This window comes from Penicillium oxalicum, chromosome III, assembly GCF_001723175.1.
Source record: "Penicillium oxalicum strain HP7-1 chromosome III, whole genome shotgun sequence".
Lineage (NCBI taxonomy): Eukaryota > Fungi > Ascomycota > Eurotiomycetes > Eurotiales > Aspergillaceae > Penicillium > Penicillium oxalicum.
Genome location: NC_064652.1, coordinates 38,644 through 66,090, shown reverse-complemented (window position 1 = coordinate 66,090; position 27,447 = coordinate 38,644). Strand labels below are relative to the sequence as shown.

At 50.4% G+C, this 27,447-nt stretch overlaps 10 protein-coding genes across 10 annotated transcripts; 2 read left to right on the top strand and 8 right to left on the bottom strand.

The window, feature by feature from the left end:
* Window positions 1-514: 514 nt before the first annotated feature.
* On the bottom strand, window positions 515-4,161 carry POX_c03499 (Oxidoreductase OXR1; the record flags this gene model as incomplete). The annotated part of the gene is made up of 7 exons (XM_050112394.1): window positions 515-1,173; window positions 1,230-2,066; window positions 2,145-2,276; window positions 2,730-3,037; window positions 3,106-3,463; window positions 3,568-3,906; window positions 3,972-4,161. 7 exons carry the CDS (start codon window positions 4,159-4,161, stop codon window positions 515-517), a joined length of 2,823 nt encoding a protein of 940 aa, XP_049969950.1.
* A 1,461-nt stretch (window positions 4,162-5,622) lies between these two features.
* POX_c03498 (Acyl-CoA ligase sidI) lies at window positions 5,623-7,672 on the bottom strand (the record flags this gene model as incomplete). Its single annotated transcript, XM_050112393.1, has 4 exons — window positions 5,623-6,305; window positions 6,418-6,797; window positions 6,872-7,169; window positions 7,258-7,672. The coding sequence occupies 4 exons, from the start codon at window positions 7,670-7,672 to the stop codon at window positions 5,623-5,625; spliced, it is 1,776 nt and encodes a 591-aa protein (XP_049969949.1).
* A 1,947-nt stretch (window positions 7,673-9,619) lies between these two features.
* Window positions 9,620-10,201, bottom strand: POX_c03497 (Hydrophobin; the record flags this gene model as incomplete). The annotated part of the gene is made up of 3 exons (XM_050112392.1): window positions 9,620-9,676; window positions 9,738-9,829; window positions 9,889-10,201. The coding sequence occupies 3 exons, from the start codon at window positions 10,199-10,201 to the stop codon at window positions 9,620-9,622; spliced, it is 462 nt and encodes a 153-aa protein (XP_049969948.1).
* Window positions 10,202-12,002: 1,801 nt separating this feature from the next.
* On the bottom strand, window positions 12,003-12,320 carry POX_c03496 (uncharacterized protein; the record flags this gene model as incomplete). Its single annotated transcript, XM_050112391.1, has 1 exon — window positions 12,003-12,320. The coding sequence occupies one exon, from the start codon at window positions 12,318-12,320 to the stop codon at window positions 12,003-12,005; it is 318 nt and encodes a 105-aa protein (XP_049969947.1).
* A 605-nt stretch (window positions 12,321-12,925) lies between these two features.
* POX_c03495 (uncharacterized protein) lies at window positions 12,926-14,822 on the bottom strand (the record flags this gene model as incomplete). The annotated part of the gene is made up of 2 exons (XM_050112390.1): window positions 12,926-14,636; window positions 14,716-14,822. 2 exons carry the CDS (start codon window positions 14,820-14,822, stop codon window positions 12,926-12,928), a joined length of 1,818 nt encoding a protein of 605 aa, XP_049969946.1.
* A 519-nt stretch (window positions 14,823-15,341) lies between these two features.
* POX_c03494 (uncharacterized protein) lies at window positions 15,342-16,123 on the bottom strand (the record flags this gene model as incomplete). Its single annotated transcript, XM_050112389.1, has 3 exons — window positions 15,342-15,491; window positions 15,550-15,856; window positions 15,936-16,123. The coding sequence occupies 3 exons, from the start codon at window positions 16,121-16,123 to the stop codon at window positions 15,342-15,344; spliced, it is 645 nt and encodes a 214-aa protein (XP_049969945.1).
* A 401-nt stretch (window positions 16,124-16,524) lies between these two features.
* On the bottom strand, window positions 16,525-18,049 carry POX_c03493 (uncharacterized protein; the record flags this gene model as incomplete). Its single annotated transcript, XM_050112388.1, has 4 exons — window positions 16,525-17,029; window positions 17,086-17,375; window positions 17,436-17,900; window positions 17,966-18,049. 4 exons carry the CDS (start codon window positions 18,047-18,049, stop codon window positions 16,525-16,527), a joined length of 1,344 nt encoding a protein of 447 aa, XP_049969944.1.
* Window positions 18,050-18,606: 557 nt separating this feature from the next.
* On the bottom strand, window positions 18,607-19,883 carry POX_c03492 (Extracellular exo-alpha-L-arabinofuranosidase; the record flags this gene model as incomplete). Its single annotated transcript, XM_050112387.1, has 2 exons — window positions 18,607-19,721; window positions 19,811-19,883. The coding sequence occupies 2 exons, from the start codon at window positions 19,881-19,883 to the stop codon at window positions 18,607-18,609; spliced, it is 1,188 nt and encodes a 395-aa protein (XP_049969943.1).
* Window positions 19,884-21,857: 1,974 nt separating this feature from the next.
* POX_c03491 (uncharacterized protein) lies at window positions 21,858-23,606 on the top strand (the record flags this gene model as incomplete). The annotated part of the gene is made up of 1 exon (XM_050112386.1): window positions 21,858-23,606. One exon carries the CDS (start codon window positions 21,858-21,860, stop codon window positions 23,604-23,606), a length of 1,749 nt encoding a protein of 582 aa, XP_049969942.1.
* Window positions 23,607-25,122: 1,516 nt separating this feature from the next.
* On the top strand, window positions 25,123-27,037 carry POX_c03490 (uncharacterized protein; the record flags this gene model as incomplete). The annotated part of the gene is made up of 5 exons (XM_050112385.1): window positions 25,123-25,458; window positions 25,566-25,661; window positions 25,727-25,884; window positions 25,943-26,334; window positions 26,430-27,037. 5 exons carry the CDS (start codon window positions 25,123-25,125, stop codon window positions 27,035-27,037), a joined length of 1,590 nt encoding a protein of 529 aa, XP_049969941.1.
* Between the last annotated feature and the right edge of the window lie 410 nt (window positions 27,038-27,447).

Sequence of the window (27,447 nt, the reverse complement as noted above, 5' to 3'; positions counted from 1 at the left end):
GTTTGCTGTATGATCGTTGTCCATTTCGCAACGGGAGGGCTGTCAGACTTTATCAGGGGCTATCGTCTTGTCGGCCCTTTTTGAAGATCAAAAAGAGGTGGATCTCAAGCTCAAAATTCGAATCATGGAAGTTTGTGCGCGGCCCAGATTCATCTGCATTAAAGGCGGAGCTAATTGAAATTCAAGTGAAAACGCTCAAATGGATTATCACAAATCAATTCCTGGACAGATAGCTGCAGAAGGGGATTAATGACGGTGCCTCCTCCAAAGGAAAGCTATGCCAGCCAGAGCTCCAGTCCTCTCTCAGACGATCCTGGGGCCAGATCTCATGGAGAAGTCGCATCAGCCTGTCACTGTACATCACCGAACGAAGTTGATGTCGACCTCGGATTTGGCGCTGCTTTCTCCCAACCTCCTCCACCACTGGAACACCTGGATTCTGCAAGTTATATCGTGTGACCAAGAAGGAACGGTTCAAGTGACCCAACACATGGCTCTCGTCTCGACAGAACTGTCAATTCCCGAATGGCACGACACGAAGACATTGTAGAATAGGGGCTCCATTGGACTTGATCAACCGCCAAATCGCAGAGGTGAGTTTCTCGTCGGTCGCCGCGTTAATAATGAGCTCTCTGAGAATGTTCAGATCGTCAGTGGCCAACGGGAAGTCGACTGGCTGCGGCCGAGAATCAAAGTGAAGACCCAGCACAAGTTTTTGAAGCTTGGAGAATTTTCCGAGGGCCTTGTACATCTCACACTCTGCTTGACCACCCGTTGATCGCTTGATTTGAATCCGCAGCTCCATCAGATTGGGGCAGTCGGTTGCGAGGTGGTTCAAATCAAACTCATTGAGCTTTGGGTATTGCAAAAAGTTCAGAGGATTGATGATCAGTCCCTCCAACGACGTGCCATGTTGATCGACTATCCGGCGTAAATTCTCATTACTCTCAAGGTCGTAGACACTGAGGTACTTCAGAGGCGGAAATGCTCTGACGACAGCCACCAAATCCTCAATCTCGGTCTGGATGCTCTGCCAGCGTATGACCATAGAGCTTGGCTCAAAGAAGAGTCGCTCAAGGCGTGGAAAAAGCTCGGCGACCTTGAGCAAGCTTGCCCAGTTTCTCACCGGCATGGCAAGAACGAGCGTGCGCAGGTTGGAAAGGTTGCCGGCGGCTGCGAGATCGAAGAGAATGTCTTCATTCAGCCCGCCATCTGAGACCGTGATCGACTCGAGTGCGCAGTGTAATTGGGTGAGTGGGTATCGTGCAAGGCTTGCCATTGTTCCTTGAGTCGGTCAAGTGACGGAAATGGGCCTGGTCGGATGAAAGGAGCCACCTCAAGATGTTTCAGGCCTGGAGTGTGGACCAGGAAGGGGTACATCTCAACGAGGCTCGGCTTCTGTGTCCGGTCTCTCAGAACCAGAGCTACGGCAAGGGCGTGAAGGCGAGGTCGGAGAAGGAAGTTGATGTCAAACAGGAACTCAGCTGACGGGTTTGGTGGACCAAGTTGACTTCTAGTTTCCGCATCAAGCATGCTGTATTCCACAATCTGCGGGTGGAGGATGTTCACCTTGCACTCTGGATGATGGCGAGAAATGACGGATTCCAGCCCCACCGAGACCTCACCGCGTGTCAGAAAGTCAGCTTGTTGCAGATGATCTGAACGTCGAATGAGAGATTCGATCGGCACCCAGTCCCAGTGGTCATGACTTCTGCCATTGCCGATTAGGAATTGCCTACGTGGAATAGGATCACTGATGGCCAGCCAATAATCCAAGAAGCCGTCTCGCATGGCGGGCTTGTTCTCCAGGATCACACTGGTCGCCCGTGACTCTAGTCGGAAGTCCATCCCAGCCTCGCTCCCAAATCCTTCTTCCTTAGCCTGGCCAACGATGCAGAGCCTTCTGCCCCATTTAAGGAAGAGCTGACCTCTTTGGCCCTCCGTCACCCCTGCGACGGCCGCCTGAAGACTCTCCATATCCCAGAACCTGAGCGTGATCGTCCGGTACAGAACGGGCACCGCTGCGGCATAGCACGCGCTGCTGACCTGGCTGAACGATGACAGGTCTGCACGTGAACCAAGCAGCCGATAAACCTAACTAAGCCGTGAAGAACAACAAGAAAACTAAGCGGGTAGCGACATACATAGGAGCAGATCTTGGTCAAAATCTCGCACAGTAGACGATCCATGACTGTTGTAGCTATCGTTCATGATCAAGAATCGCCGAGAGGTACGAAGTGAAAGTGATAACAGTGCACGTTGGAAAGCGAGAGTCTCTGAAGGTTGGATGAGGTCTCAAGCAATCCTCGCTAGATCGATTCATGATCGCCACGACGACGCACCGAAGGACGTGTTGGCAGCAAACTTCTTGCATACGTATTACAAAGGCAACTCTCGACAGGAGACTACGGAATACTCGAAAGATCTTTCAAGCTGCACACATACCCATTTTGTATTTTGTGTCTCACCAAGACTTTGCTTTATCACATACTTCAGCACATGGATCTTGTCTCGACACAGAATCATGGCTTCTCTCTCAGGCCAACTGCGTTCATTAGGTCTTTCACGTTGCTGTCACTCTCCGATCAATTCATTTGGACCCTCGTATTGACAAGCTTCCGGCAGCTTCAGATAGTCTCGACAACCTAGAAAACTGGTCAACTGATTTCTGTCGTATTCTTGAATTCGGAAGAGGACCACCTATGCAACGGTTGCAGAGAACAACGTACTCTGGTTGGCCATATCCTCGCCAAATAAAGTCTTCGACAGCTCCTCTCCATAACGAGTTCCCTCATCAGGCGTATAAGTGACGGCTTTCTTCCCAAGAGCTAGCCCGATGACTGCAGGTGATGCTGCAAGAGTCTTGAAATTGGGACTTCCACCACGGCAGAGGGACAGCATTTTTTGATGAATATTCAAGGCACAGTAATGGCCCATATGCATGGCGCCTCCGCACCGTTTGATACCCGGCCAGGCGGTGATATCGCCAATCGCATAGTGACAGTCAGCGTGAGGTATGTCGCCGGCAAATTGCAAACTTGGGTTGAGAATCAGCAAATAATCATGGCTGGCTCGATCCAAAGGCTCGATTTCTTCGAAACTCACGTGGGCTGAACTTTGACGTATCCTTGTTCGTCCAGAGTTTCTTCCGGTAAATACGTTGATGTCGGGATGCATCGTGATACTGCGCTAAGAACATGTCCTGTCGTCATCTCTCGTCCATCGCTCAGTGTCAAACGCCATACACGAGTCTCTCCTTCGGAGTCTATGGCCACGGTGTTTACCACTCGTTGGCCCAAGATCACGTCAATGCCATCTTCTCGAAGTGTAGCGAGAACACGCTGGGCGAAATCATTGGGCAGGGGCTCAGACGACAAGAGCCGATCTCGTGAGTGGATGAGAGTTACCCCCAGGTCAGGCTCGAGCATTTTCAGTTCCGCAGCCATCTCCACACCAACAGCACCTGCAAAGCCTCAGTATTAGATCAAAGGAACAACAATATTCAGTCGGTCGTTTTCATGAGGATTCGATGGTGATGATTCCCGGGGCCAGGGAAGTTGAACATACCGCCACCAATGACCACGACACCAGGAGCCTTTCGCACTCGACCAGAGTGCTTCTTGACTTCTTCCAGGTAATCATCCCGCCTCAATGATTGAGGAACTGTCGGGTACGATCGACGAACCCCCGAAGCTACAATGAGGAAATCGTACGGTTCGGCAGTGGTTGCGCCCGTATTTGTATTAAGAATATGGGCAACCTTGGCAGCACAATCAACCTTGCTTACAGTGCCCTGAACAGTCTTGAAGTGAGGTGACTGAATTGCAGGAATATCCTGAAAGCGAGTCCACGATTCAGAGGCGAGTTTCTCGCAGAGCAGGGACTTCGGGGATCCGATAAGATGATCTGCCAGCATAATAAAGAAACAGATGATTTAGTGCACTTTTCAGGATCTTTCATGGTCTGCATACAATATCCGTCGCGCTCGTCGACAATGGTGGTTTGGATTTGAATTTTTTGAGATGGAGGTGGCCCATCGTACGCATAGTTGAAGCGAGGAAGCCGAGCTTGTGTCAGATCCCATAGATTGAGAGCTGCTGAGAGACCACCATAAGAGCCACCAATGATCATCACACGGAATGGGGGGGTAGGTGCCAGCATGTTGTCGTTGGAAGGCTATTTGAACAGGGAGGATGAAGAAGCGTCGGGCGATGACAAGAAGAAGAAAAAGGGTCGAGGACTTTGTTGCATGTGCCGACTTTACCGAACATGAGTGAGTTTAGCCAAGTATGAAATTCTGGTCAAGGAGGACGAGTTACGCTATATGAATTGCCGAGTAGCGCAAAGCTCACTCAATCGAGTGCCTTTGCACGTCCGATTCGGCTGAGACGATTCCGTCAGCTCGTAAAGGCCCCGCTCAGGATCTTATCAGATGAAGATTGAATTCTTGGAACGCCCAAATGTCTCATACCGTGTATTGACGGGAGCAGAAATCTAGGCTCCACCTTTCTGGGCATGTTTCAGAAGCGAGACCGTAACCTTTGAATGACTCGCCGTTTACACGTGTATCCCCTGGAAATTATTGAACGAAATCTCGTGAATTCTGAGACCATGCTAGTTCACTCCATACACAAGCATGCTCGACAAATCAAGAAAAGTGCCGCACTCATTTATCACGCATGCTACGGGTGAATGCACCGAGCCCATGACTAGATCAATAGGTATCTCGCCTTTCCAGTCAGTTATGCCACCGCGCCAAGAACTTAAACCAAGTGCCCGCCAGAGAAGACTTCCATTAGGTGTTCAGCTCAGAATAATCCACATTCGTGGCGCGAGATAGTTGGTCTGTCACGCTTAGTGGTGATGCGAAACTACGAGCAAGAACAAGATGTAGGATCTTCATCACATCAGCGGGAATCTCAAAGCATACCGTTTTGTTTACCGAGGCTGAGATTGATTCCGTGTGTTCAGCGAGCAGTGTGGGACGTAGTAAATAACATACTATACAAAGATATGTATTCCAGTGAATCAATCCAGCTAGTACTGAAGCGACTGACGGATGAGTCACTGCTAGACTGGTAAACTACATTCCATCTTACTGCCAAGTCGCTTAGAAAATACACGGAGGGCCTCGATTACCCACTGCTCTCGGTTTTTGAGCCGTGGCTTGCGAATAGTAAATGAGAATGTTTAAATGAGGTGTGTTCGCCAAGACGCTTGTGAGAGGGAAGCGCATACATATGTACCGCACATTCGGTCCTGCATCCTTGTGCATTTGTATTACATTTTGACATGTGAAGGGTGGTGGTCACCGTACAGTAAAGTTTACATACACTCATACTGTATCTCCATACCTGCATCATACAGTGAATTTATGTATTTAATACTGGGTGAATGCGTTAGACAATCAAGATCTGATAAGATTGCCGTATTTTGATGACAAATACCAATAAAACCCATACTAAATCACAAGACGTACAGGCTTAAGGGGGAAAAAAACAAATTGGGGACTGAAGCTTGTTGACGCTCAGATATGTGAGGCAAAACGTAGTCATGGGGGCCATGCACTTTCTTTTTGAGTCCTTGCGGCCGCCTGACTCCACGATTCATATCCATCCTGGCTTATATGGACATTGACTGGGCACTGCGGCCGCCGCGTCCAAGCATTGCCATGGCCATTTCTCGCAGTTCCACCTTGCGAACTTTTCCACTCCCAGTCACCGGCACCGTGTGGGGAATCCCCGCCTGGCCAAATACAAAAACATGCTGTGGTGCTTTGTGCCGTCCTAGAGTTTCTCGAGTCCACGCCCGAAGCTCGTCGTCGCTTGGCCGACTTTTGCCTGGATGAAGCTGAAGAAATGCGCCCACCACTTCGCCATACTTGGTGTCAGGAATGCCAATGACGGAGGCAAGTGCCACGTGTGGATGTGATGCCAGACGCTCTTCGATTTCGAGGGGGTAAATATTCTCTCCACCACGAATGATGATGTCTTTGAATCGCCCCGTGATGGTACAGTAACCTTGTTCATCAAATGAAGCCTCATCTCCAGTCTTCAGCCAAGTCGTGCCACTACTGTCGGTGATTAGGGCCTCTGCGGTCTTCTCGGGGTTATTCCAGTAGCCTTTGGTCAACTGATAGCCTGCGATACAGAGCTCGCCACGCTGGCCGATTGGCACAAGATTTCCCTCACGATCAATGATTTTGGCGCGCGCATGTGGTAGAATCTTCCCGACCGTCGTCATGCGTGTGTGAATGCTGTCGGTAGTAAATGCATTGAAGCAGGTAGGAGAAGCTTCGGTTAAACCTGAAGGCAAGAAACTATTGAGTGAGCACAGGCAGTCACAACGGTCTCTTCAATCGCAGCAACCTCAATTGACTCATCACAATATTTCAGTATCATGAAAAGATGATCTTACCGTAGCTACTCGTATATTCGGTCATATTCAACTCTTCCAATAGTCGCTTCATCAAAGGCCGTGGAACAGGAGCTCCAGCAATGATTCCCGTCCGCAGATTAGAGGTATCGAAACCCGCGGGCTTGGGAAGACTCAAGATGGCTTCGAACATTGTGGGAACGCCATGCAAAGCAGTACACTTTTCGTCTGAGATAGCGTGCAAGACAGCCTGGGGGTCAAACGTCTCACTCGGGAAGACGATCTTGGCACCGTGTGTTACCACAGCAAGCATACCTAGGACCAGCCCGAAGCAATGGAAAAGTGGAGGTGGACAGCAGAGGATGTCAAAGGAAGATAACTTCATGCGGTCGCCAATAAAACGTGAATTATTCACCAAGTTGCTGCACAGAGGAGGTCGTAAGTACGAGCAGCTCACGTTGAAGGGGCAAGCATCAGAATATTAATGGAAACATACTGATGAGTCAACATGGCTGCTTTTGGATTCCCAGTAGAGCCACTGGTGAACTGCAAGTTGCACACATCTTCTGGCCGAAGTAAAGCTTCTCGATCTTGGAGAATGTGTTGCGGCTGCGATCGGCCTCGTTGAATGACCGTGTCATAAGTTGTAAAATTTTGGTAGCAACCGCGAAGAATAATGATTTCCTCGACACAATTCGACGTGTGATTGGACTTGGGCTTATGGCCAAGATCCGATAAAACTTCCTCGAGATTATGACGCCCGATTCGGGGTGTTATGAAGAGTAAACGGCAGCCTATATCGGGTGAAAAAGGACGATATGCACGTGTTAGTTGGGATATCTCACCGCGGAACTATATTTGAAAGGGTGATTGTGATGTTACCTGTGTGATCTAACGCAAATCGAAGCTCCGATGGCGTATATGTGTTGTTCAACACCACCAAGATGGCCCCCACGCGGGCAGCCGCAAAGAAGACCGCAATGTACTGTTCACAGTTTCCTGCCATTATGCCCACTCGGTCACCTTGGCGAATATCCATTGCCATCATGCCTCTCGCGAGACGATCAACCTCCTCTTTCAAGTCATTGTATGTCCATCGTGAGCCAGTCCATGGAAAGACAAGGCATTCAAAGTCACCGTATCGAAGCGCTTGTAATGTCAAAAGGTCTCCCAAGGTGAGGTCTAGGAGCTCTGGCTCGGTCGGCCCTTCGACGAGAGACCAACGTAGTCGATTTGGTACTGGTTGTAGATGAGCCAACGTCTTCTGAAGGCGTTGCACACTTTGTGAGACGGCCATCGTGCAAGATACGTGGGCAACGGAAAATGACAAGAGACGTTCAAGACGACGAAATGAAAGTCGAGCTTAGGGGTTGGGCAAGTCGTGAGCCCTTTAAGTGTCGGAAAAGATGCAGAATTGCGTTAGCTACTGGGACGTACCAATACGTAACAGATAATTCATGGGTATTTATATAATTGTGGAGACTCAAGTATCTGCCACTTCATACAATTATATAAGTTAGCTGTATTCAGGGCGTTTTTCAGTCTCTTCTTCGTTTCCATCTGATCAGATAACCGGACAACTATCAATCAGATAAGCGGGTGTGGGGAGCGAGCGGGCCACCTGGCTAGCATCCAGAACTGGGCTAGGGCTCGGCGCCAGAGCCAAATAAAGACAAGGTAACCGCACGTACGTTACGTCTGCAGGGGAATTTCAGTCAGATGAGCCGTCATTATCCGCTTGAAGGTCGTCTCGGAGTGTCTGAGATCAAAATGTGCTCATTTCTTCCAAGAGCCGTGAGACGGACAGAGGGCGTGCCGTGCTGAAAACTTTGGAACCCGTTCTGAACAAGTTTTCTCGGCTGTGTGGAGTCTGTAGATGATGTTTACGCAAGCCCACAATAAGATCAAGAGTTTTTCTCGTGGTGTAGCCTGATAAGAATTCTTCCGGTCTGAAACTTGGGTAAATATGCAAAAGTCGGTCGATTTCTAGTCAGGTAGAGGAGATTCCGTACTCCATGTATGAGCGCGTAGATAGTACACACTAGAACACGTTATTAACCAAAAAATACTAAATACAACACATATAATACAGCAATGGTACTGTATGTGCGCACAATTCGTATTTTCGGACGCCTAGGGCTGGAATGTCGAGAAATCTCTGTGGCCCACGTTCGGATCAGATAATGGCGGGAATTTCCGAGCCGGGATGACGCGCCCCGACACCGGCATTGAACGAGTGAGAGAGTCTTGTCGAACAGTATTCGGTAGTACATGGGGTCTCGCACTCTTTACACGCCGCTGTGAAGTTTTCTTTCAGCGTCTAGATCCCACCCCTCATTTCCGATTCTTCCGAAATCACCCTATGTGCCCCCACTTGCCATTCATCTGCTAGAGGGTGGCTCAAGGGCAGCGTCAGTTCCACCTGTCAAAAACAGCGTGGATGATAGCTGACAAACTGAAGTCACCTTTGCTACGGCAATAAATCCCTAACCAACTGGGAGGACGAAGATGGCCACTGATGAACAGTTATCTCGACAAAATTTTGATAGGATAATTCACCTTCACGTCCATCGATAAATACCCACTACGATTACTACCCACTAGGCTGACAGCACTGCCTTAAGTTCATTTTGAAACACTCAACATACACTTCCGTCTCCGACAGCTCGTCTCTAAAGCGATCGTATAGGATCCGACGCGTGATACAGTATACTTTCCGCACTGACCCTCAGGTATTCCATAATGAACGTAACATAATCTTTGAAGTACACCTACAGTTTCTCAAAGAAACCGGCGCTTTCAACCACTCCCGTGTCAGTTCATTCGCCATCCAAGAGCTATCAAGACTTTGGAGCTCTACATTGCTAAGTGCATGTCTGATGAGCACCGTAAACCAGGCTGGATGTTCCCACTTTATCTTCGAATGAGCCAGTTGACAAGACAGCCGTTGTAAATTAATAATATATAGGTACAAGAATCACGCAATTGAAATACATGCAGAGGCTTGATTAGCGACTCAAGTCCACGTACTGATGTTGCAGAAGAATGCTTCGAACCTGGAGCGAACTGGTTTCGGCGCTCAGATGGAAGCTCTCTGTCAAACCAACGCGCCTTCAGTGAAATTTGTATACACTCCCTTTATATGCATGGACACTCCAGTTTATATGCGGTTTCTGGAGCTCTTGGAATATATCGGCGAGAAATGAAAGCAGATTTTGGCGGCCAGAGCTCTCCGACCTGATGCTTAGATCAGGCTGCCCAACGCGACGCACGGCAGGGCAACACCAATGAGGTTACCATTCTGGTCCAAATCAGTCACTATCATTTTAATAGCAAGGGGGAAAAAGCTAGGTGACACTTACAGCCTCGGAGCGACTGTTCTGGCAGCATGCAATGCTTTGCTGGCACTTCTTGTTGAGAATGTTCTGCGCACTGAGCAAGCTCAAGACAGGGACTACAACGACTATTAGATGGGAGGAATTGCAGTGCTGTCATCTCATGAGTCTGACTTACCACCCAGGCTAAGGTCGCTACAGCCATCGAACAGACCAAGTCCATCGCTGCCAGGCCCACCGGCGATCGCATTCGACAGAACACCAGCGAGAAGGCCGTTGTTTACGTTGGTGACAGAGCCCGACACGGTCTGCTTGTTGCAGCAGGAAACTACAGCATCGTTGCCGCACTTCGCGCTAGCCTGTTCATAGGTGATATCCTGGGTCTTCGGGGGGTTTGCGACCTCACCACTATCAGTACCCTTGTCGCAGGATGCTGACGGAAGGGCCAGGACGGTGGCAGCAAAGAGGAGAGCAGAGGCGAAGAACTTCATTTTGATAATGTTGAGTGGGAAGGAAGAGATAATATAGAGAGGCTGGGTTTGCTCGAGCGATGAGAGTGAAGGCAATGTGTGAAGATTGAAAATGTGTGAAGACTGAAGCAATAGCGTCCGGGGGATTTGACAATCTTTATAGGATTTCTCCTGTGCCTACATACCAAGTTCAGAGCACCCGCGACCAAAACATTCAAGTCCTACAGTCTCGATGCACAATGATTTCCCGACTGAAGTTATCCGGGTTGACCATTGAAAAAGATCTCACACCATTATAGTGGGTCCACTAATTCAATAGTTCAGCTTCAAAGCCAATCCTTGACGGCGGACATGCAGCTGAGTATTTTGCGTCGACTGGAGATGATCTCTCAATGTGTTGCCCAAGAATACCATGCGATTGCCAAGGAATCGCTTTGAGCGAATAGGAACTTCAGTTTGAATTATAAGATGTAGCCACCGAATTCGAGATCCCATTTAGCCCTGCAACTACGAGCGGGACGGTGCATACAGCTGCAGGGGTAGCCGCAGGGGACGATGTGATATGTAACAGCTCATGCTGCAGCTGGCACACGTTTGAATGTCCATAGTTCTAAAGAAGATTGATTGGGGCCGATCCTGCCTCTAATGGGCTTGTCAACAGCCGATCATTGATAATATGACTAGTCGAACGGTCGAAAATCCGGGCATCAATTTACACGAGAAACCAGCGACTACAAATCTCTATGTGAACGTTTGGTGCTTACAATGAATAAACCGAGGATTAGTAGTGAATGAGTGTTAATCGAACTTGGTCTCGGCAAGCGAAGTTTTGGGGTTCGGGGAACACTGTCGATCACGTACATGAGGACGGATGAGAAGCGATTGATGGTAAACACGACAGTACATATATTTCTCGGATACACCACCCCCTTTCTTCACTACTTCCCCAATATTACATAGCCAAGCCACTGCGCAGAACATCAAAAGGCAGCGCATTGAGGCTGGGGCGAAATTTACTGAGGGTGTGGAGAAATTAGATCGTCTCCTGAGTTGCACATCCGATCTGCATGTGAGGAGCTCAGTACTATTCTTCAAGGCTTGGCGCGATCGGGATTCCTTCAACCAAAAGTACCGGCAGGTTGACAAATCATAAGACTGTAAACGTACTGGCCTGACTTAATTATATTAATGCAGTCGACCTGATATTGATGTGACTACATACTTAGTAGACCAATTTCTGGACCTTGTAGGATTAGGCATATTTTGCGTCATATAGATCTGTGACATTATCACATTGGCCTTGGAACCTCGCAATCTGGACTATCTTCGCACCTGATTGATGTAATATGCGCTCTTTCTCCCATGCTCAGTTGCCGCGTGGATCGCAATATGATTCTCGCCCCATAATCTCGCAGATTCGCGAAGAAAGTTGACAAGCGTACAACTGACCCCCAACGTGTCAGAGACATCATTCACACTTCACAATCAGAGGCTCTACCAGCCATCTAATACCATATATCTAAAAGTATATAGAAATCTCAATTGTATTAATCCTTCAGCGAGAGTATTTTTGGTGCAAAGAGCCGCGAAAAGTACCCCGAGAAAGAGGAATGCTGCCATTGATAGTAGACGGATTATAACCTGGACTACTTCGCCATCCATCTTACTGATATGCCACTTTTCACGCACTATTGATTTCAAGTTTTGCCTTTGATAGCCTGGGATGCCAATGACACGGGGTGATTAGGATGAGCTTCAAGCACAATGAGAGGCTCAGTCGACTTCGTTAAAGCTCGCAAGTGCCGGCAATGGATTGACCTAGCTATTTGAGTAATTGCGACGACGAGGCCAATTGATCAGCGGCATTCTTGGCGATGTTCATGTTTGCCGAGTCAACAACGCAAAAAGAATGGAGTGTTATTTGTAATAGACGATTGTAGGTTTGCAATACCACCCGTGTGAGCGCCTCGTCCGCAGACAAAATTTTTGGAATCGGGGTGACGATCAAAGGTGGTGTGCGTGCTCTTCCAATAATCACGACCGAGGGCTTGACTTCATTGAAGCATGCATCTGCGAGCCGTCTCGCCTCAAATTCACGCTCTACCTTGCCACAGCGAAGCTCAGACGGCGCACAAATCATATGCACTGAACAAAGTGATATTATACCGAGCTCAAAGTTGCTACGCCAAATGGAAGAGGGGTCGGTCGATACTTTGGCCACTACAGCACTGGTAGGAGAAGTGAACTTCAGACCAGGCACGGCGAATGAATTAGTATCGAGTCGATCTCCCAGATATTCAAGAAGCACAGATGAGTGCTCTGTCGACGAGACTGTCTGTCTTAATGGTATTCTGAAATGGATTATCAATTTTATTGGGCCAAGAGTACAGCGTCGACGATCATATTGTAGTATGACTGAGCAGCTTGCAACGAGCTTTGTTGTTTTTCTATCAAGTTGTGGTGTAGGTCCCTGTGGATTGATTCAAATGGCACTGTTTGATCAAAATCTCCTCAGATAGATCTGAGATCCAACCGGAGGTGATGCGACGCATAAGCTTGCGCTTCAGTCTGGCGTGGTTAGGCCCATGTCGCCATGGGACGAATTACACTGGGCCTCTTGTTTCTCGATTAGCAGTGCTTATGTTCGTCGATCAACATCAATGCTTTGATGCTTTGGAAGCCGAGGAACTAACTTGTTCAAGTGCTGATCTCTCATTTTACAGTGGAAGAAGGCCCGGTGAATAATTACTCAAAATCGGCCAAAGTCGGGCTCACCAGTAAATCCTCTTCCACCACCAGTACCCTGATTTTCATGCCCCAGCCGTCCCGGCCTCCAATCCAATTCTTCCGTTTTCCCACCTTCTCAATTTTTCGAGTATCCTTTTGTAATTCTTCTCTGAGGTTACTTGGGTCGTATGGAACCTTTTGAATGGCAATCCGTAATTCTATCCCATCCTTGTTTCCCTTTTTGCCCAGGTCCTGTGCCCACTTTGCTGAGGGAACAAGGCGAGGCTTTGAGGTGTCGATGGCACCGGTGAGATAGATTTGACCAATGATATACCCAATCTTCCCAAGATACCGAGTCCACCAGACTTCCTCGGGGGTCAATATTCTCTGCAAATGCGATTTGAAGCCCACATCCCGCGGTGGCAGCTCTCCACCATATCGCTCTTGAAGCATCAAGGCCAACAGGGCCCGGTGCGCGTGAGGAATTCCATGTGTCGAGGCAAGGATGCCAGTACTCGTGCTGAAAAGCGCCGAACTAGACGATAGCTCCTTGGCCATTGAGGCGTGAACATAAAGTGCGTTGGCAAAAGATTGAACCATGTGCACGTTGATGCTCGACGGCACCGACCGAGAATGTTTCGGTCGGGGGAGGGCAGCCAGCATCAAAGCCGCAATCGCTTCGGCCGAGGGCGTGGCGTACCGAGCAGTCGCAACCTCAAGAGGATCTTTTTGACGAACGACTGGCAGCATTTCCCGGAACAAGACACCTTCACGTACGCCTCCCTGGCAGAAATGGGCCTCTTTGATCCCGTAGGGCAATGATTCTGCCAGCGTGTTGACTAGGAATGCAACGGATGGCACTTGACCTCGGCGTCGGTCGGACACCCGGAAAATCTCGTCTGCTGTGCGAGCCACCTCCTTCAGAGCGTCGGTATTTTCGAAATCTGCCTTGGGGGCGGTATATCCATTTATGATGGAGATGGGATAGTTTTGACCCCGAGTCTGGTGCAAATAAAGCAGAAGATATCCCCAGCCGCGAAAGCCACCACCTGATAAATAAAGAGGGAAACCTCCATCAGCGCTGGCCTTGGCCTTGAGAGCGTCGGGGACCTCCAGCCGTTCAAAGGCAGAGCGGAAATTCTCTGCCATTTCTTTGCGGAACTGTTCCGTTGCCGTTTTTGCATCCTCTTCACTTTTGTCTCGTTTCAAATCGGCGAGTTTCTGGGTCAAGGCGGCAGCTCCGTAAGGAAAGCTCACTGCACCAAGGGGGCTGATGCGAACACTACCGGCATGCGAGACGATCCAGGTCATCTGCATGCTCCCACCACCAAGATCAAGGGCCAGACCTTCCACATCAGAGAAGCTGCTGGCAATACCCCATGCTCCGATGATGCCTTCTTCCTCTTTGCGCAAAAGCTCTACCTTGATGCCGGTCTTCTGGAGGATGGCGTTGGTGAATGCTTCCGAATTGACTGCTGTCCGTGTTGCCTCAGTTGCAATGATGCGAATGTTGGCCGCGGGCACACCGATTTCCACGCAAATAATTTGAAACCGCACGATGGCACTGATGACGCGATCGATTACATGTTGCGAGATGGGTATGCGTGCACCTGTCTTCGGATCGACCTGTGCCTCATACAGAGAAATGTTGACGCGATGGAAATGGACTGTGGGGATGACACGGGTAGTAGGAGAGGTGAGGTCTGAGATTGAACATCGAATGCCATTACTGTTCGCACCAAGTGTAAAGAAGAATGGGTTAACCGTGACTCGGCAGGTTTGGCTTTGCTTTTCAGTTTCACGCGTACCTGCCCATATCAACTACTGCGTGGAGATAGTCATTCTGGCCTGCATCAAGCAGTCGGCTTCGTTCTTGCGGACTTCGTCCAGTGGGATAGCAGCTACCACCCCCCATGTTCAAATTGTTTTGGGTTGAATCGACTTAGGGATTGTGGCAGTGAGGTTCTAAATCGGCACAGGTTTTACCCCTCGCCGGCTTTGAACTTTCTCGAGTACCGTACGTGGGGTGACATCACCATGTCCTGGGCCGCTTCACCGTCCTCTTCACCGCCTGCTGTAAGTGAGACCCAATGACCCGCACAAGTGGGTCTCCTTGGGAGAAGCCAATTCCGCATCTGGGAAGCTGGTCTAGAGAGTTAATGTTCTTCGCACCTATGACTTTGTTACGAGGTTTTGGAATTCATGTGTGAGTTGTTGATATGCATTCATACTTCCTCGGCCGTAGCCAATATATACTGTGTTTCATGACTTACTCGACAAGCTCTTGACCATCTTGGTGCCCTTGGGAGAGCCGCGTGCAATTAACTATACAATTCCAAGACACAAAAAAGACACACAAAGACAAGATTTGCCGATTACCAGGTCAGCGATACAAGCCAACAAAATCCAAAGTGCGCTTGTTTCCGACTTCAAGTCACACGTTGACGGGGCCCACAATTGTATTAAAAAAGTCGGTGGTCACTCTGGTACGTAAACCGGGGGAAAAGTAGTCGTATCCAGCAAGTACGCCGCATGCGTCCACGAAAACAGTAACGGGAATCGATCCCATGAACATAATGTTCCACTATAAACCGGTGTGAGTTCATCTCGCTCGAGCTCAAAGAAAGATTGTTTAGACTGACAGATGCAACATGGCTCTGCCGCAAGTTTCTCTTCACCAGACCGCCAAATACAGCCTCGCCTTGGATCAGAAAATCACTTGCGAAAAGAGGATAGTTGGACAGAACATAGCCACTCCACATCTGGGACTCGGTGCTGCCAGCTTTGCGGGAGGTAACTGTGTTCATCACCAGGCCTTCTTGAGTCGTGTTCGCGTAGTCGAAAACCGAAGTGGCCAGACCCCCTTCGTAAGCCTCATCGGCACGAACAAGCTTTTTCGACGGGGAGAAGTATATATAACCCGAAGCTATATGCGAGAGATTCTGGTTCCTATGTCAGAACTCCCTGTCAGTGATGATCTCAGGTTGGTGGTAAAAGCAATCGAAGAAGCTTGCTCATGATCAAGTACCATTTGTGCTGGATGAAGCTCGTCTGAAACTCAGATTTCACCATAGGGGGCTTTGGCTGCTCAAAGCCACCTGTGAACTCCTGCATTGAGTTTGGAAAGCGGCCGCAGACATCAGAATGCGACTCAGATGCCGATGCAGCTAGAGCTGCTGACAGACAAGGCATCCAGGTAAGAAGTCGAAGTTTCATGGCTATTGGAGGCGATTCTGTCAGACCACTTATGTGCGAATTTCAAAATTGAGAGTGATATGGCAGACTCAGACTTATTCAACAGTGAATCCGAAAGTGATGATCCTGGAGTTTGAAGAGCGAGGGGAAACCAACCTTTTATACCTTCTCAGTTGCTCATGAGGATGTCGAGAAGCGCACCAGGAGGGGGAGACTGGTGAGGTCCATCGCAGTTGCTCATCAATCATTTCCTGGGTGAATAAATTGATGGTGCCTGGAAAGTGGAGCTACTCCCGCGATCTTGCGCTCGATTACAACCAAAATAGGAAGGGCTACGATTAAAGTTCCGCGCTAGGTAGATGGGAGAAAGACGCTAAAGACTTTATATTTGTACGGCGGTCTTGACATGTAGACATGGGTTGTCAACTTCTTTTCAGGCTCCAGTAGGCATGTAGATCATGCTTGATTCGGTTGGCTACCACGAAGCCCTGTACATTGACGCGATCCAGAAGTGCCAGGACACTTGTTTTCTGGCCATCTTGCCATGAGCGAGTTCCCGCAACTCCGAGTGGAATGAGTAATAGCAAGCCCGGTCCCCCGGCTGTGTTGAGTATGACTGAAGCTCGGCGGACAATTTGATCGACGCAAGCGGATAGCTCGAGTCGATGCAGGCGTGGAGTTTGTGCGAGCTGCCAACATGCATAGTAATCAAACGTGTTAAAAAGGGCTATGACCATATAGAAACAGTAGACTAGTGCTAGGTTGGTCGGTATTGTCTCGTGTCTGGTATCCTCCATCTCGATTTGGAGCAACGTATCACGTAACTGAAATAGCCTTTTCTGGATCTCTGCCGCTTCGGCGCCAAAGGATTCCAGGACAGGATCGCCGTTGTCACGGCTAATGAGCTCTGTTACGTACCCATAGAATCTGTCGTCGAGGGTCAGCTCATGATGAGAAATGTTCGGAAGAATAGTAGAAGCTACCGAGCATTGAATTTGGATATCTGAACCATCAATGAGGAGATAGTATTCAAAGCATCCCACTTCGCGACGTGTGGCAGCTCATTCGTATCCACGATAGCCCAGCCCCCGCTGTCTAAGATGGTTTCTCCGCCATAAACCATAGCGCGATTTGCCTCAAACATTCGAAACACTTGATTGAAAATCTTTCGGGGTGAAGAAACTGAGGTTTCGGGATGTGCGGCCTGCAGCAATCGAGATGTTCCATGTAGCATGTGATTTGCCCAACCGTCCCCCGAGTGATCGATCATCAACTATGGCCATAAGTCAGAACGATGGCGCCCTTCCAAATCAAGGATAGAATCTGCAGATACCTCAAAAATCCCAGACAAAAACGTAGCCCACAAGACATCGTCGCGGCCAGAGACTTTCTGGTCCATCAGGGCATCTTTGAGAGATTCGATGGTTCGGGAATATAGTTGCAAGGCCTTGAATTGAGGACTTTCGGCCCTGGAGTAGCTAGCCGAAGAGCAATGGCGGGAAGCATGTAAAGCACCAATGGCACCTGCCACCAAGCTTAAAACAGACGATTGTCTGACGAGAGGCAGAAGAGTTGCGCCTAGAGATTCGGGACAAGGAGCGAATTGATTGCATGACAGAAAGGCGAAAAATTGATCAATAAAGATCGTTTCCATGTCTCGGGACACTCTGGATAGAATCAGCGCAGCATCATCAGCCTCTTCATAGAAGACGAAGACCGCCCGCGCGGGCTCCGTGCTGCGTCGTTTGCAAGCTTTGCCCCGGCGATTACACGCGTCACAAGGAGTACCCCCAGCGCACTGTTCCGGTTCACAGTAGTCAGAGCTTGGCTACAACAAGAAGGTACCACCACATTTCTATTCACCTTAATCTTTCTAATGGCACATGCTTCGCAACGAGCCACCCGCCTGCGCTGGTCAAGGGGACCCAGCTCACGCTTCCTGGGCATCGCGGATTGACGACCGAAGGATAGAGAATGATATAGGTCACATTAGAAGGGCGGCGTGTTGGATTACTGGGCCACCGAGATAAATTAATCTGTTTTGATTAATTCACAGCCACAGACAATCTTTGCATGGCAGAATCTTGTAGAAAGATGGTTTGTTCTACCAGGGTAGGCCAGATACTGGGGTTCAAAGTTGATGGCGCCAAGTTCTGGACCGCCTAATCGCTCCGTTGCGAACTCACACACTAGGCTGTTTTAGGAAACATTCGGGCGCACCAAAGGAGGCTGTGCTGTTACCTTGTGGCCTTGTAGCCTGGAAATTACTTGTACGACGGTGTTGGGTAGGCGGGTGGAGATTCCCAATACGTCAACTACGTAGGTTCGCGGCACCTCATGCGAGTAAAATGGGCCCTTTATGGGTAAAAAATGATTGCCTATGGACGACGATACAAGACATTGCGTGTCTGCGCTTGGCATTCTTCTTGCAGTGGGACGCCCCATCAACCGCGGATCATCCCCTCTGATCGATCACCAAAAGAACACACAGGTGGAGTATCCAATTAACGGACCAGAGTCAACACACCGGGGCGGTATGGCAGATCGTTGTAAGCCGGGTTGACGTTGGGGTCTCGGCCTTGGTAGAGGAATTGCAAGTTGCAAGGATCAATGGGCATGGTTTGGTCGGCACTGCTGCGAACCAGGTCACCACTGCTGATGTCGTTGGTCCAGGTAGCGCCACTGTTGGCCTTGCCGGCGAAAGGCGCAGACTCGCTGGTGGCCTGGGGCGTCCATGAACCGCCCAAGCTCGTGGCCGTGAAGGAGCGGAAGTACCGGCCATTCGCGCCAATGCATTCCACAATCATCAGATACTGGTTCTGGCCTTGAACACGGTACACCTGCACGGCCTCGAAGAGGTCGTATTTGCCGGCCGTCAGGATAGTATCGTATTTGGTACCAAAGCTGGAGGGGAAGTTGCCAATGGGCATCGATGAGCGATAGATCTTGCCATTGTCTCCCGCAAAGAAGAGATACATGGTAGTGTCATCGGCAATCAGCGACTGATCGATGGGGTTATCGCCGCCTCCGAGAGAGCCACTGAAGAGGCACTGGGATGACGACCAACCATTGGCATTGGTAGGGTCACTGGAAGTCATATAATTGAAGGGACAAGCACCCCACTCGTATGCGAGCACCCAGGTGTTCTTAGGCTCGAAGAAGAACAGCTGCGGAGCAACCGCACCATGACTCATGACGTTCTGACTCGCCGAGGCCATCTGACTCCAGTCCGAGAAGAGACCAAAGTTCATAGAGCCATAGCTACTCCCCGAGTTGACGTCTGAAGCATAAACGAGGTGCTGACCCTTGTATGGAACGACAGTGAAGTCCTTCAAGGCGACCAGGCCCGACTTGGGTTGAGCCAAGGGACCAGTCGACTTCCACTTGTAGGTCGAGGGCAAGCTGCAAGAAGATGTCTGACCAGATGAGCCGGCAGCGGCGGTCGTAGTCGACTTGGCAGTGGTCAGTGTGGTTTGGGAGCCACCACTGCCACCAGTGCTGCCACCGCTACTACCGCCGCCGGAGCTGCACGGGAGGCATTGAGAGTACCAGGCGTTGGAAACGGTGCAGCACGCGCCTGAAACACAAGTGGTAGGCCCCGAATATCCACTTCCGCCGCCTAGTCATATCTCCAAGTCAGTCATTTGCCATCCACGGAATGTTAGTCGCCCCTCAGATAGAGGTTGTGGTCCTATTTGCTCCACGTACACTGGCCATAGAGTGATGCTTGCGCGGAGACCACAGGCAAGATCGCCGATAGTGCAGCGATCCAAGGAACCATCTTGGCTGGCAGTTGACCGAATGCTTGAGGGCGGGTCAGAGAAATGAGAAATGATCTGGGAAGGACGGTGACTGTGACGCCTCTCTGCTTAACATGAACTTGACTGCTCCGTCTTCCATCCTTTATATAGGCTCGGCGATACCAATAGACTGCACCCTCGTCGACTTTGCGCAAGGTGATGTGGGGGTGATCCCAAGTCCGATAGCCAAGAAATGAATGGACCATGAGCGGGTCTGATTTTAGGCTAATCGGAACCAACAAGCCTTTCTCCGCAATTCTTCAACCCGGAAATGGTCAAGAAAAGGGTCAATCTCCAGAAACGTTTCGAGAGGGCTCAGGCACGGAGGGACATGAGAGGGGCGATGGAGTTTGACGGGTGCTTGTCAGGACCGATTGGCTCCAGCAGCGAGGCTTGTCCCTTCGTTCCCTCTTCGGTTTCCACGGCTCGAGATGGATTCTGTCTCAATAATTCCTAGCAGCGAACCTTTCCTCCTCCCCCACTCGTCCTGGTCCATGCATGCATACCCATGCATACCCTTGTCAAATCGTTCATGAATAATTTATCTCACTCAGACACGGATGTGCCGAGTAGGGTATCCCCAAAGGCCAAGCAAATTCGTGATGAGACCGGTACAGTACTTGGATTTCTACGACCGTATTGGACCACCACGGAGAAGCGGTGGGTTCAATAGAGAGCAGACAGGTGAGGAAACCTGAATACAGTTCATCATCACGCAAAACGAACGGTAAGAGACGAGGGTCTAAATTGAGAAAAAGTTGGAGGGTCGAACGGTGGCACATTCTGAAACGAGCCCGGTGTTCCCTTTCCTGACGGCTGCCGAGGCGATTCGATTCCGGGATAGCTCAGATGTCAAAGGTCGGATGTTTGGCACATTGAAGGATTGTTGGAAGGATCAACTCGGATGGTCGCAGAACATGGAGGGCAGCTACGGGATCCGAAGGGGGGCGAGATTCTCCACGAGTGCCGCTTCTCGTGAAGAGTCATGCAGCCTAGGCACAACCATGGACTGGACAGTCATTACAAGAAGACTAACTACACAGTAGTTCAGGTTGAAGAATTCCCGTAAACGTTTTAGACCTAACCATTTGGGGTGGATTCAATCATCAGGTCACTCAGGTGACCTCGGATTCATCAGGTTTCCGGGCCTGGTCCCTGGCAAGACATTCGATCACCCTGTGGCGCCCAGGGAAATTACTGCAAAGATCACCAAAACCCACCTCCGGGGCCATCACCAGAATCATGCACTACTCCCCGTGTCTCACGTCGGCTCTTCCACCGGCCATTTCCCCCACAAATGCAAATGCACCCACCGGTGCTAGTCCAAAAATTCGACCTCTCTGTCGCCGCGGGAATCGGCAATCATCATGCTCATCCCCTCGGCGGGGGGGGGGGGGGGGTGGAACAGTGAGCTTTTTGGATAAATCCGAATCAGCCACGGTGCCTCACGCTTACCGAATAAGGAGCACTATGCACATGAGAACGTTGACATGCCGACGATGAGGGATGGTGTGGAATGACCGGCCTTTGCCAATGTTTGCCATCGCTCGTGGCAATCCTCCCCCTCCCTCTCGCAAAAAAAAAAAAGCCGTCGACAATTTACAGAGCCGAATGCTCTTGTAGTATACCCCCGTTGATAGATCGACACATATCTGCAGGGTCGCCGACTGACCAAAAATAAAAAAGAAATAATGAAAAAGAAAAACGCCTCAAACAGAAATTTTCCTCGTGGAGAGGCATCTAAGGAGTGAGTGTTTCATGCTCGAGAGCAGTGGTGTCTTGGCATTTTTGCTGATCGACAAACATCGATTTTGGCACCATTGCCTACACTATAAGACCCTGAGCACGATGCTGTAGAAAGGTTCCCAGAAGGGTGAGACCGCAGAATCTTCAAGTCAAATCACTGTCTATACAAGCAGTTCGACAAAAATCCGCAAAATCAGGTCATCCACAAAATGAAGGTTCTCACGGCGCTCGGCTTGCTGGCCACGGCCGTGAGTGGTGCCAACTTCAATCAGCCGGTTCTTTGGGAGGACCTGGCGGACCTGGATGTCTTCCGTGTGGGAAGCAAGTTCTACTATTCGGCCTCGACCATGCATTACTCTCCCGGAGCTCCGATTCTCGAATCTTCCGATCTGGTGAATTGGGACTACATCGGACATTCAGTCCCGTCCCTGAACTGGGGCTCCAAGTATGACTTGCAGGGCGGTCGCGCCTACGTCAAGGGCATCTGGGCCTCATCTCTCCGGTATCGTGAGAAGACCAACACCTGGTACTGGATTGGATGTGTCGAGTTCAGCAAGACATACATCTATACGGCGCCCTCGGCCACCGGCCCCTGGAAGCAGAGCGGCATGATCAATCAATGCTATTACGACTGCGGCTTGTTGATCGACGACGACGATATCATGTACGTGGCCTACGGAGGCACGGACATTAGCGTGGCACAACTGTCCTCGGACGGTCTCAGTCAGGTGAAGACGCAAAAGGTCTTCTCCTCGACCATCGGTGCCATCGAGGGATCGCGCTTTTACCACATTAATGGGGCATACTACATCTTCAACACCCTCCCCGCCAACGCGGAATACGTTCTCAAGTCCAACAGTCCATGGGGTCCTTACACGCAAAAATTGCTGGAGAAGAATATCGCAACTCCGATCCAAGGGGGTGGTATCCCGCATCAAGGAGGCATCGTCGACACCCCAGATGGAAAATGGTACTACATGGCCTTCGTGGACGCCTATCCGGGTGGCCGCGTACCTGTTCTGGCGCCCATCACCTGGGGTTCCGATGGATTCCCCCAGGTCACTACCGTGAACGGAGGCTGGGGCACTTCCTACCCATACCCAATGACCCCCCAGATCTCCTCGAGTCCGACCGGCACAGACACCTTCCGAGGAACCTCTTTGGGTCCCCAGTGGGAATGGAATCACAACCCCGACACCAACTCCTTCACGGTCAACAACGGCTTGACCTTGCGCACTGCCACCAAGACCAATGATCTGTACTCGGCGCGCAACACTCTCACTCATCGCATTCTGGGTCCTCAGTCCTACGCGACCGTTGAATTGAGCATCGGCAGCATGCTCTCGGGGGATCGCAGCGGTCTAGCGATGCTTCGAGACTCTTCGGCGTATGTGGCAGTGGTGAACAACGGCGGCACTTTCCGGGTCAGCATGGTATCCGGTCTCACCATGGACTCCAACTGGAACACTCAGTCGACAGGTCAGGAGGTGGCTGGCACCAATCTCCCCGCGGGCACCTCGAAGATTTGGTTGCGGGCCGCCGCCAACATTCAACCCGGCAGTGGTCGAACCGCGACCTTCTCGTACAGCACGGACGGCTCCTCCTTTGTCAACATCGGCAATCCGTTCGTGCTGAACAACGCCTGGCAATTCTTTATGGGCTACCGGTATGGCATCTTCAATTACGCCACCACCACCCTCGGCGGTAGCGTTGTGGTCAACTCATTTGACATGCAGAGTGGCGTCCCGTCCGCCACTGGCAAGCCCGTCACAACCACCGCGCGCCAGACCACAACGGCCGGTACAGGGCCCATCACCACCACCGCCGGCAGTGGCGGCGCTGGAGGGAGCCAGACCAAATATGGGCAGTGTGGGGGCAGCGGCTGGGCGGGGCCTACTGCGTGTGCTCCAGGAGGAACTTGCTCCTCGGTGAACCCCTGGTACTCACAATGCGTGTAAGCTGTTTGCCTGTAGAGGCGTCTGTCGCAGGAGAGCACATGGTGGCAAGTCAAAACCACGCTTGATCTTGACGGTGGGGTTGAAATTTGAAACACGGGTCTCCCTGGATGAGGAGTATGCGCCGGCGGAATCCCACATTTGAAGGATGAACTTGTTGCAAATGAGAATGAGCTATTTTTACTATTAATATAACTCAAACCATCAGCCGAACCGCTGAAGCAGCAGTGCTGTATCTTTAAATCGCTCTCGTCGTGAACGAATACCAGTAGTCATTCAGGGCCATGGCCTCCATTTTGAATTAATTAATTGTTGTAGACAAAAGACATCACACACACCATACGCGTTACTCGGACGCATTGGCGTACCCAGACAGAAATGTTGGCTTGAAACACCACCTTCGATGAATCATCGAGTGGCAACGAAAATTCCTCCAGAAAACCCGTTGAGCGTGTCTCCGCCAACGAGTCTAGTCGTAATTGAAGGAACTTCCAGGTCAATGGCCTACTGGATCCACTTCTGGATGAAATGCACTGTTCCCAGCCAGATTCTTTTCCTCAATTGAGTGGGCCATATCTGTATTCTCTGATAGACCAAAAACTGAGGCATGGTAATCTGCTTGCTTTTTTGATTATTGACCGCTCCAGCTTTAATCTCTCCTCATAATTTTCTCCCGAACACCAGGGTGACACGACCCCCTGTCTAGACATCGAAGGCTTGTTTTTTTTTTTCTTCAGATCCTGTCTCTCGCTCAGCTCCAGAGGTCCGTAATCTCCACCAGTAACAAATATTTCGTTTCAAGGTGTCTCACCCCGATGGACAAGTGGGGCGCCATTGTAACATTCACCATGGCAATCCCTTGACCTGGATAAATAAGCTCATACGAACCCCGCTGGAAAAATGCTTATTTGAAATTCAAGCTTTATGATCCATGGAGTACTACCTCCTGTTTTGTCGTCAAGTACCTCCGAGAAGTATCACTAACCGCATATACCACGGCATTGCAGTCCTCAGCCTTTGCTGTAAGACTCGTGAGCCCGCTCCCTCCGGCCCATTCTGCACCACTTTTAGGCATGGTCATGTAAGATCCACGGAGACGTACCGCTTCTTCCCGCAATGCTGGTCCAAAACTGGGGTACTGACTGCAGGCGAAAGTCCGGTGGGCCCCGGCGTAGAACAGGAATCCTGTCCAGTCAACCCCGGCTCATGATCCATCTCGGGATGGAAGCGAGTTAGGCCAATCCTGATGAAACTTTTGTAGACTCCAAAAATGCCTTTTTCGTGCTGATCGTAAGGCTTGGGCGTGATGATTCGCAATCACTCGACCCACTTGACATTGCTTGACTGACGTAGCTTAGCATATCAATGCACAAAATTTTTGCGAATTGGGTTAACACCGGACAGTTCTATCTACTTAAACCTCACTTAAGACCAGCTCCGAACGTGAGACCAGTCTGCAGCTTCAATCGCACCAATTCTTCTCAATCTCGTTGAATTCTCTCCATTGAGACTCCCAGCCATGCGTCTCACGAGAACCGCTGCCTTGGGCATCTCCCTGCACCTCGGGCTTGTTGCCGCACAAACCCAGGTCACCCTCAACCCTGGCACCACATACCAGGTTATTGATGGATTTGGCTTCTCTGAGGCCTTTGGCTTTGGTGGTGGGGTGGCCAATGCTCCTTCCGCACAGAAGAGCCAGGCACTGAATTACATGTTCAGTGTCACTGAAGGAGCCGGCATGACCATTTTGCGTAATCGTATCGCGGCAGACGCCAATGGAAGCATTGAGCCCAACAGCCCCGGATCACCATCTGCCGCTCCATCTTACAGGTCCCTCAATGGTGACTCAAGCCAGGTTCGTGATTGAATGTCCTTGACAGGACAGAGGCTTCAGAAAACTCTGGATTTTCCACTGGTTTGATACAGATTTTGCTAAGATGGCGGTCTTTTGAATCTCGCTAGGTCTTTTGGTCCCAACAGGCACGCGCGATGGGCGTCAAGTACATCTATGCGGACGCCTGGAGTGCTCCCGGTTACATGAAGACCAATGACAATTATGTGCGTCGTCGACAAATCCTCTCCTGCAAGTCCCCGTGGCTTCAAGATCTAATCTATCGAAACAGATAAATGGCGGCTACCTTTGCGGAGTCACTGGACACTCCTGCGCCTCGGGGGACTGGAGACAGGCCTATGCCAACTATCTTGTGCAATACTTGAAGGATTACGCGAGTCAAGGTATCACCGTTGACTTTATTGGCTTCCTCAATGAGCCGGAATATGCGTGGGTCGCTTCAAGCAGGTCCAGTCCCCTTAAAACGTGACGCTGACAATATGTATAGACCGAGCTATGACTCCATGTTGTCCGATGGCACTGAAGCCGCTTCTTTCATTCCGATTCTGCACGAGACTATCCAGAAAGCTGGACTTTCCACCGGTATTACCTGCTGTGATGCCGAGGGTTGGAACGATCAAGTAAAGTTTACTCAGCAACTCATATCCGCTGGTGCCACTCAGTACATGTCTCGTATCACGTCCCACTGGTACACCTCCAAGTGCAGCTCGCCCATCAACACAAGCCTCAGGGTCTGGGAGACCGAGTACGCAGATCTCGACAGTGCATTCTCAACCACCTGGCACTCGAGCGGTGCGACTAATGAAGGGTTCACCTGGGCTCAATACATCTACCAGGGGCTGGTGGAGTGTAATCTGAGTGCCTTCCTGTACTGGATTGGTGAGTGAAAACCCCTTTTTGCCAGCATTGAACCGAGGGGACATAAAGATTTGTCGATTGTTCTTCCCCCGGCTAACCTACATTCAAACGTGCAGGTGCGCAATCCAACAGCAATGCTGCTGCCCTGGTTACCCTCACTGGCTCAGGCTCATCCACTAAAGTGAGCGCGTCTGGCTCTCTGTGGGCCTTTGCCATGTACTCCCGCTACATTCGACCGGATGCTGTTCGTATTGGTACCACTGGTGCCCCCGCGAACACCAAGGTCGCATCCTTCAAGAACACGGACGGCTCCATTGCCACGGTGATGATCAACACGGGTGGAAGCTCGCAGTCGGTTTCGCTGGGAGGAGGCTCGATCTCTTCTGCCAAAGCTTACTATATGGATAACACGGTCTCATCACCGTCGAGCCTGTCCATTACCTTGAGCGCCGGTAATGTCAAGGCTACCCTTCCCGCCTATTCGATGGTTACCTTTGTCACTTCTGGCAGTGGTAGCAGCGGCGGAGATGGCGGGTCCTCTGCTCCGACGACTTCAAACGTCCACACAACCACCAGCACAACTACCAGCGCGGGTGGCTCCGCTGGCACTGACGTTGCTCAACACTATGGCCAATGTGGAGGTCAAGGCTGGACTGGTCCCACAGTCTGCGCCAGCCCTTACACTTGCAAGGCACAGAACTCTTATTACTCCCAGTGTCTGTAGGTCTTGGGAACTATGTCAACGTCAGAAGAAAGCTAGACGAGTCAAGGGGCGCGCACATCGGGTTCGGATAGACTCATGTCGAGCTAGTTCAGGTTGCGAGAGAGATGGTATAAGGAATCCAAATCTTCAGCTGATTTGACACGGTCCCTCGGTTGTCTCAACCCTTTTCTGGCTAATTGCAACCCTTCCGTAACTTTTGTTGTCGAGCGGACTGTTCATTTCCGGGGGCGAAGCTTGCATGTAATTCGCATAACTCGTATGAATCTTCTACTCTTTTCGATTGTGCCCTAAAAATATAATCCAGCTCAATGGTTGAGCCCGGTGGTGGTAACTTATGAGGAATCTTAAATCAGGCCTCATGGTAAGCCGAGGTTACCCCATTCGGCACCTGAGGACTGGATGACGTTTAT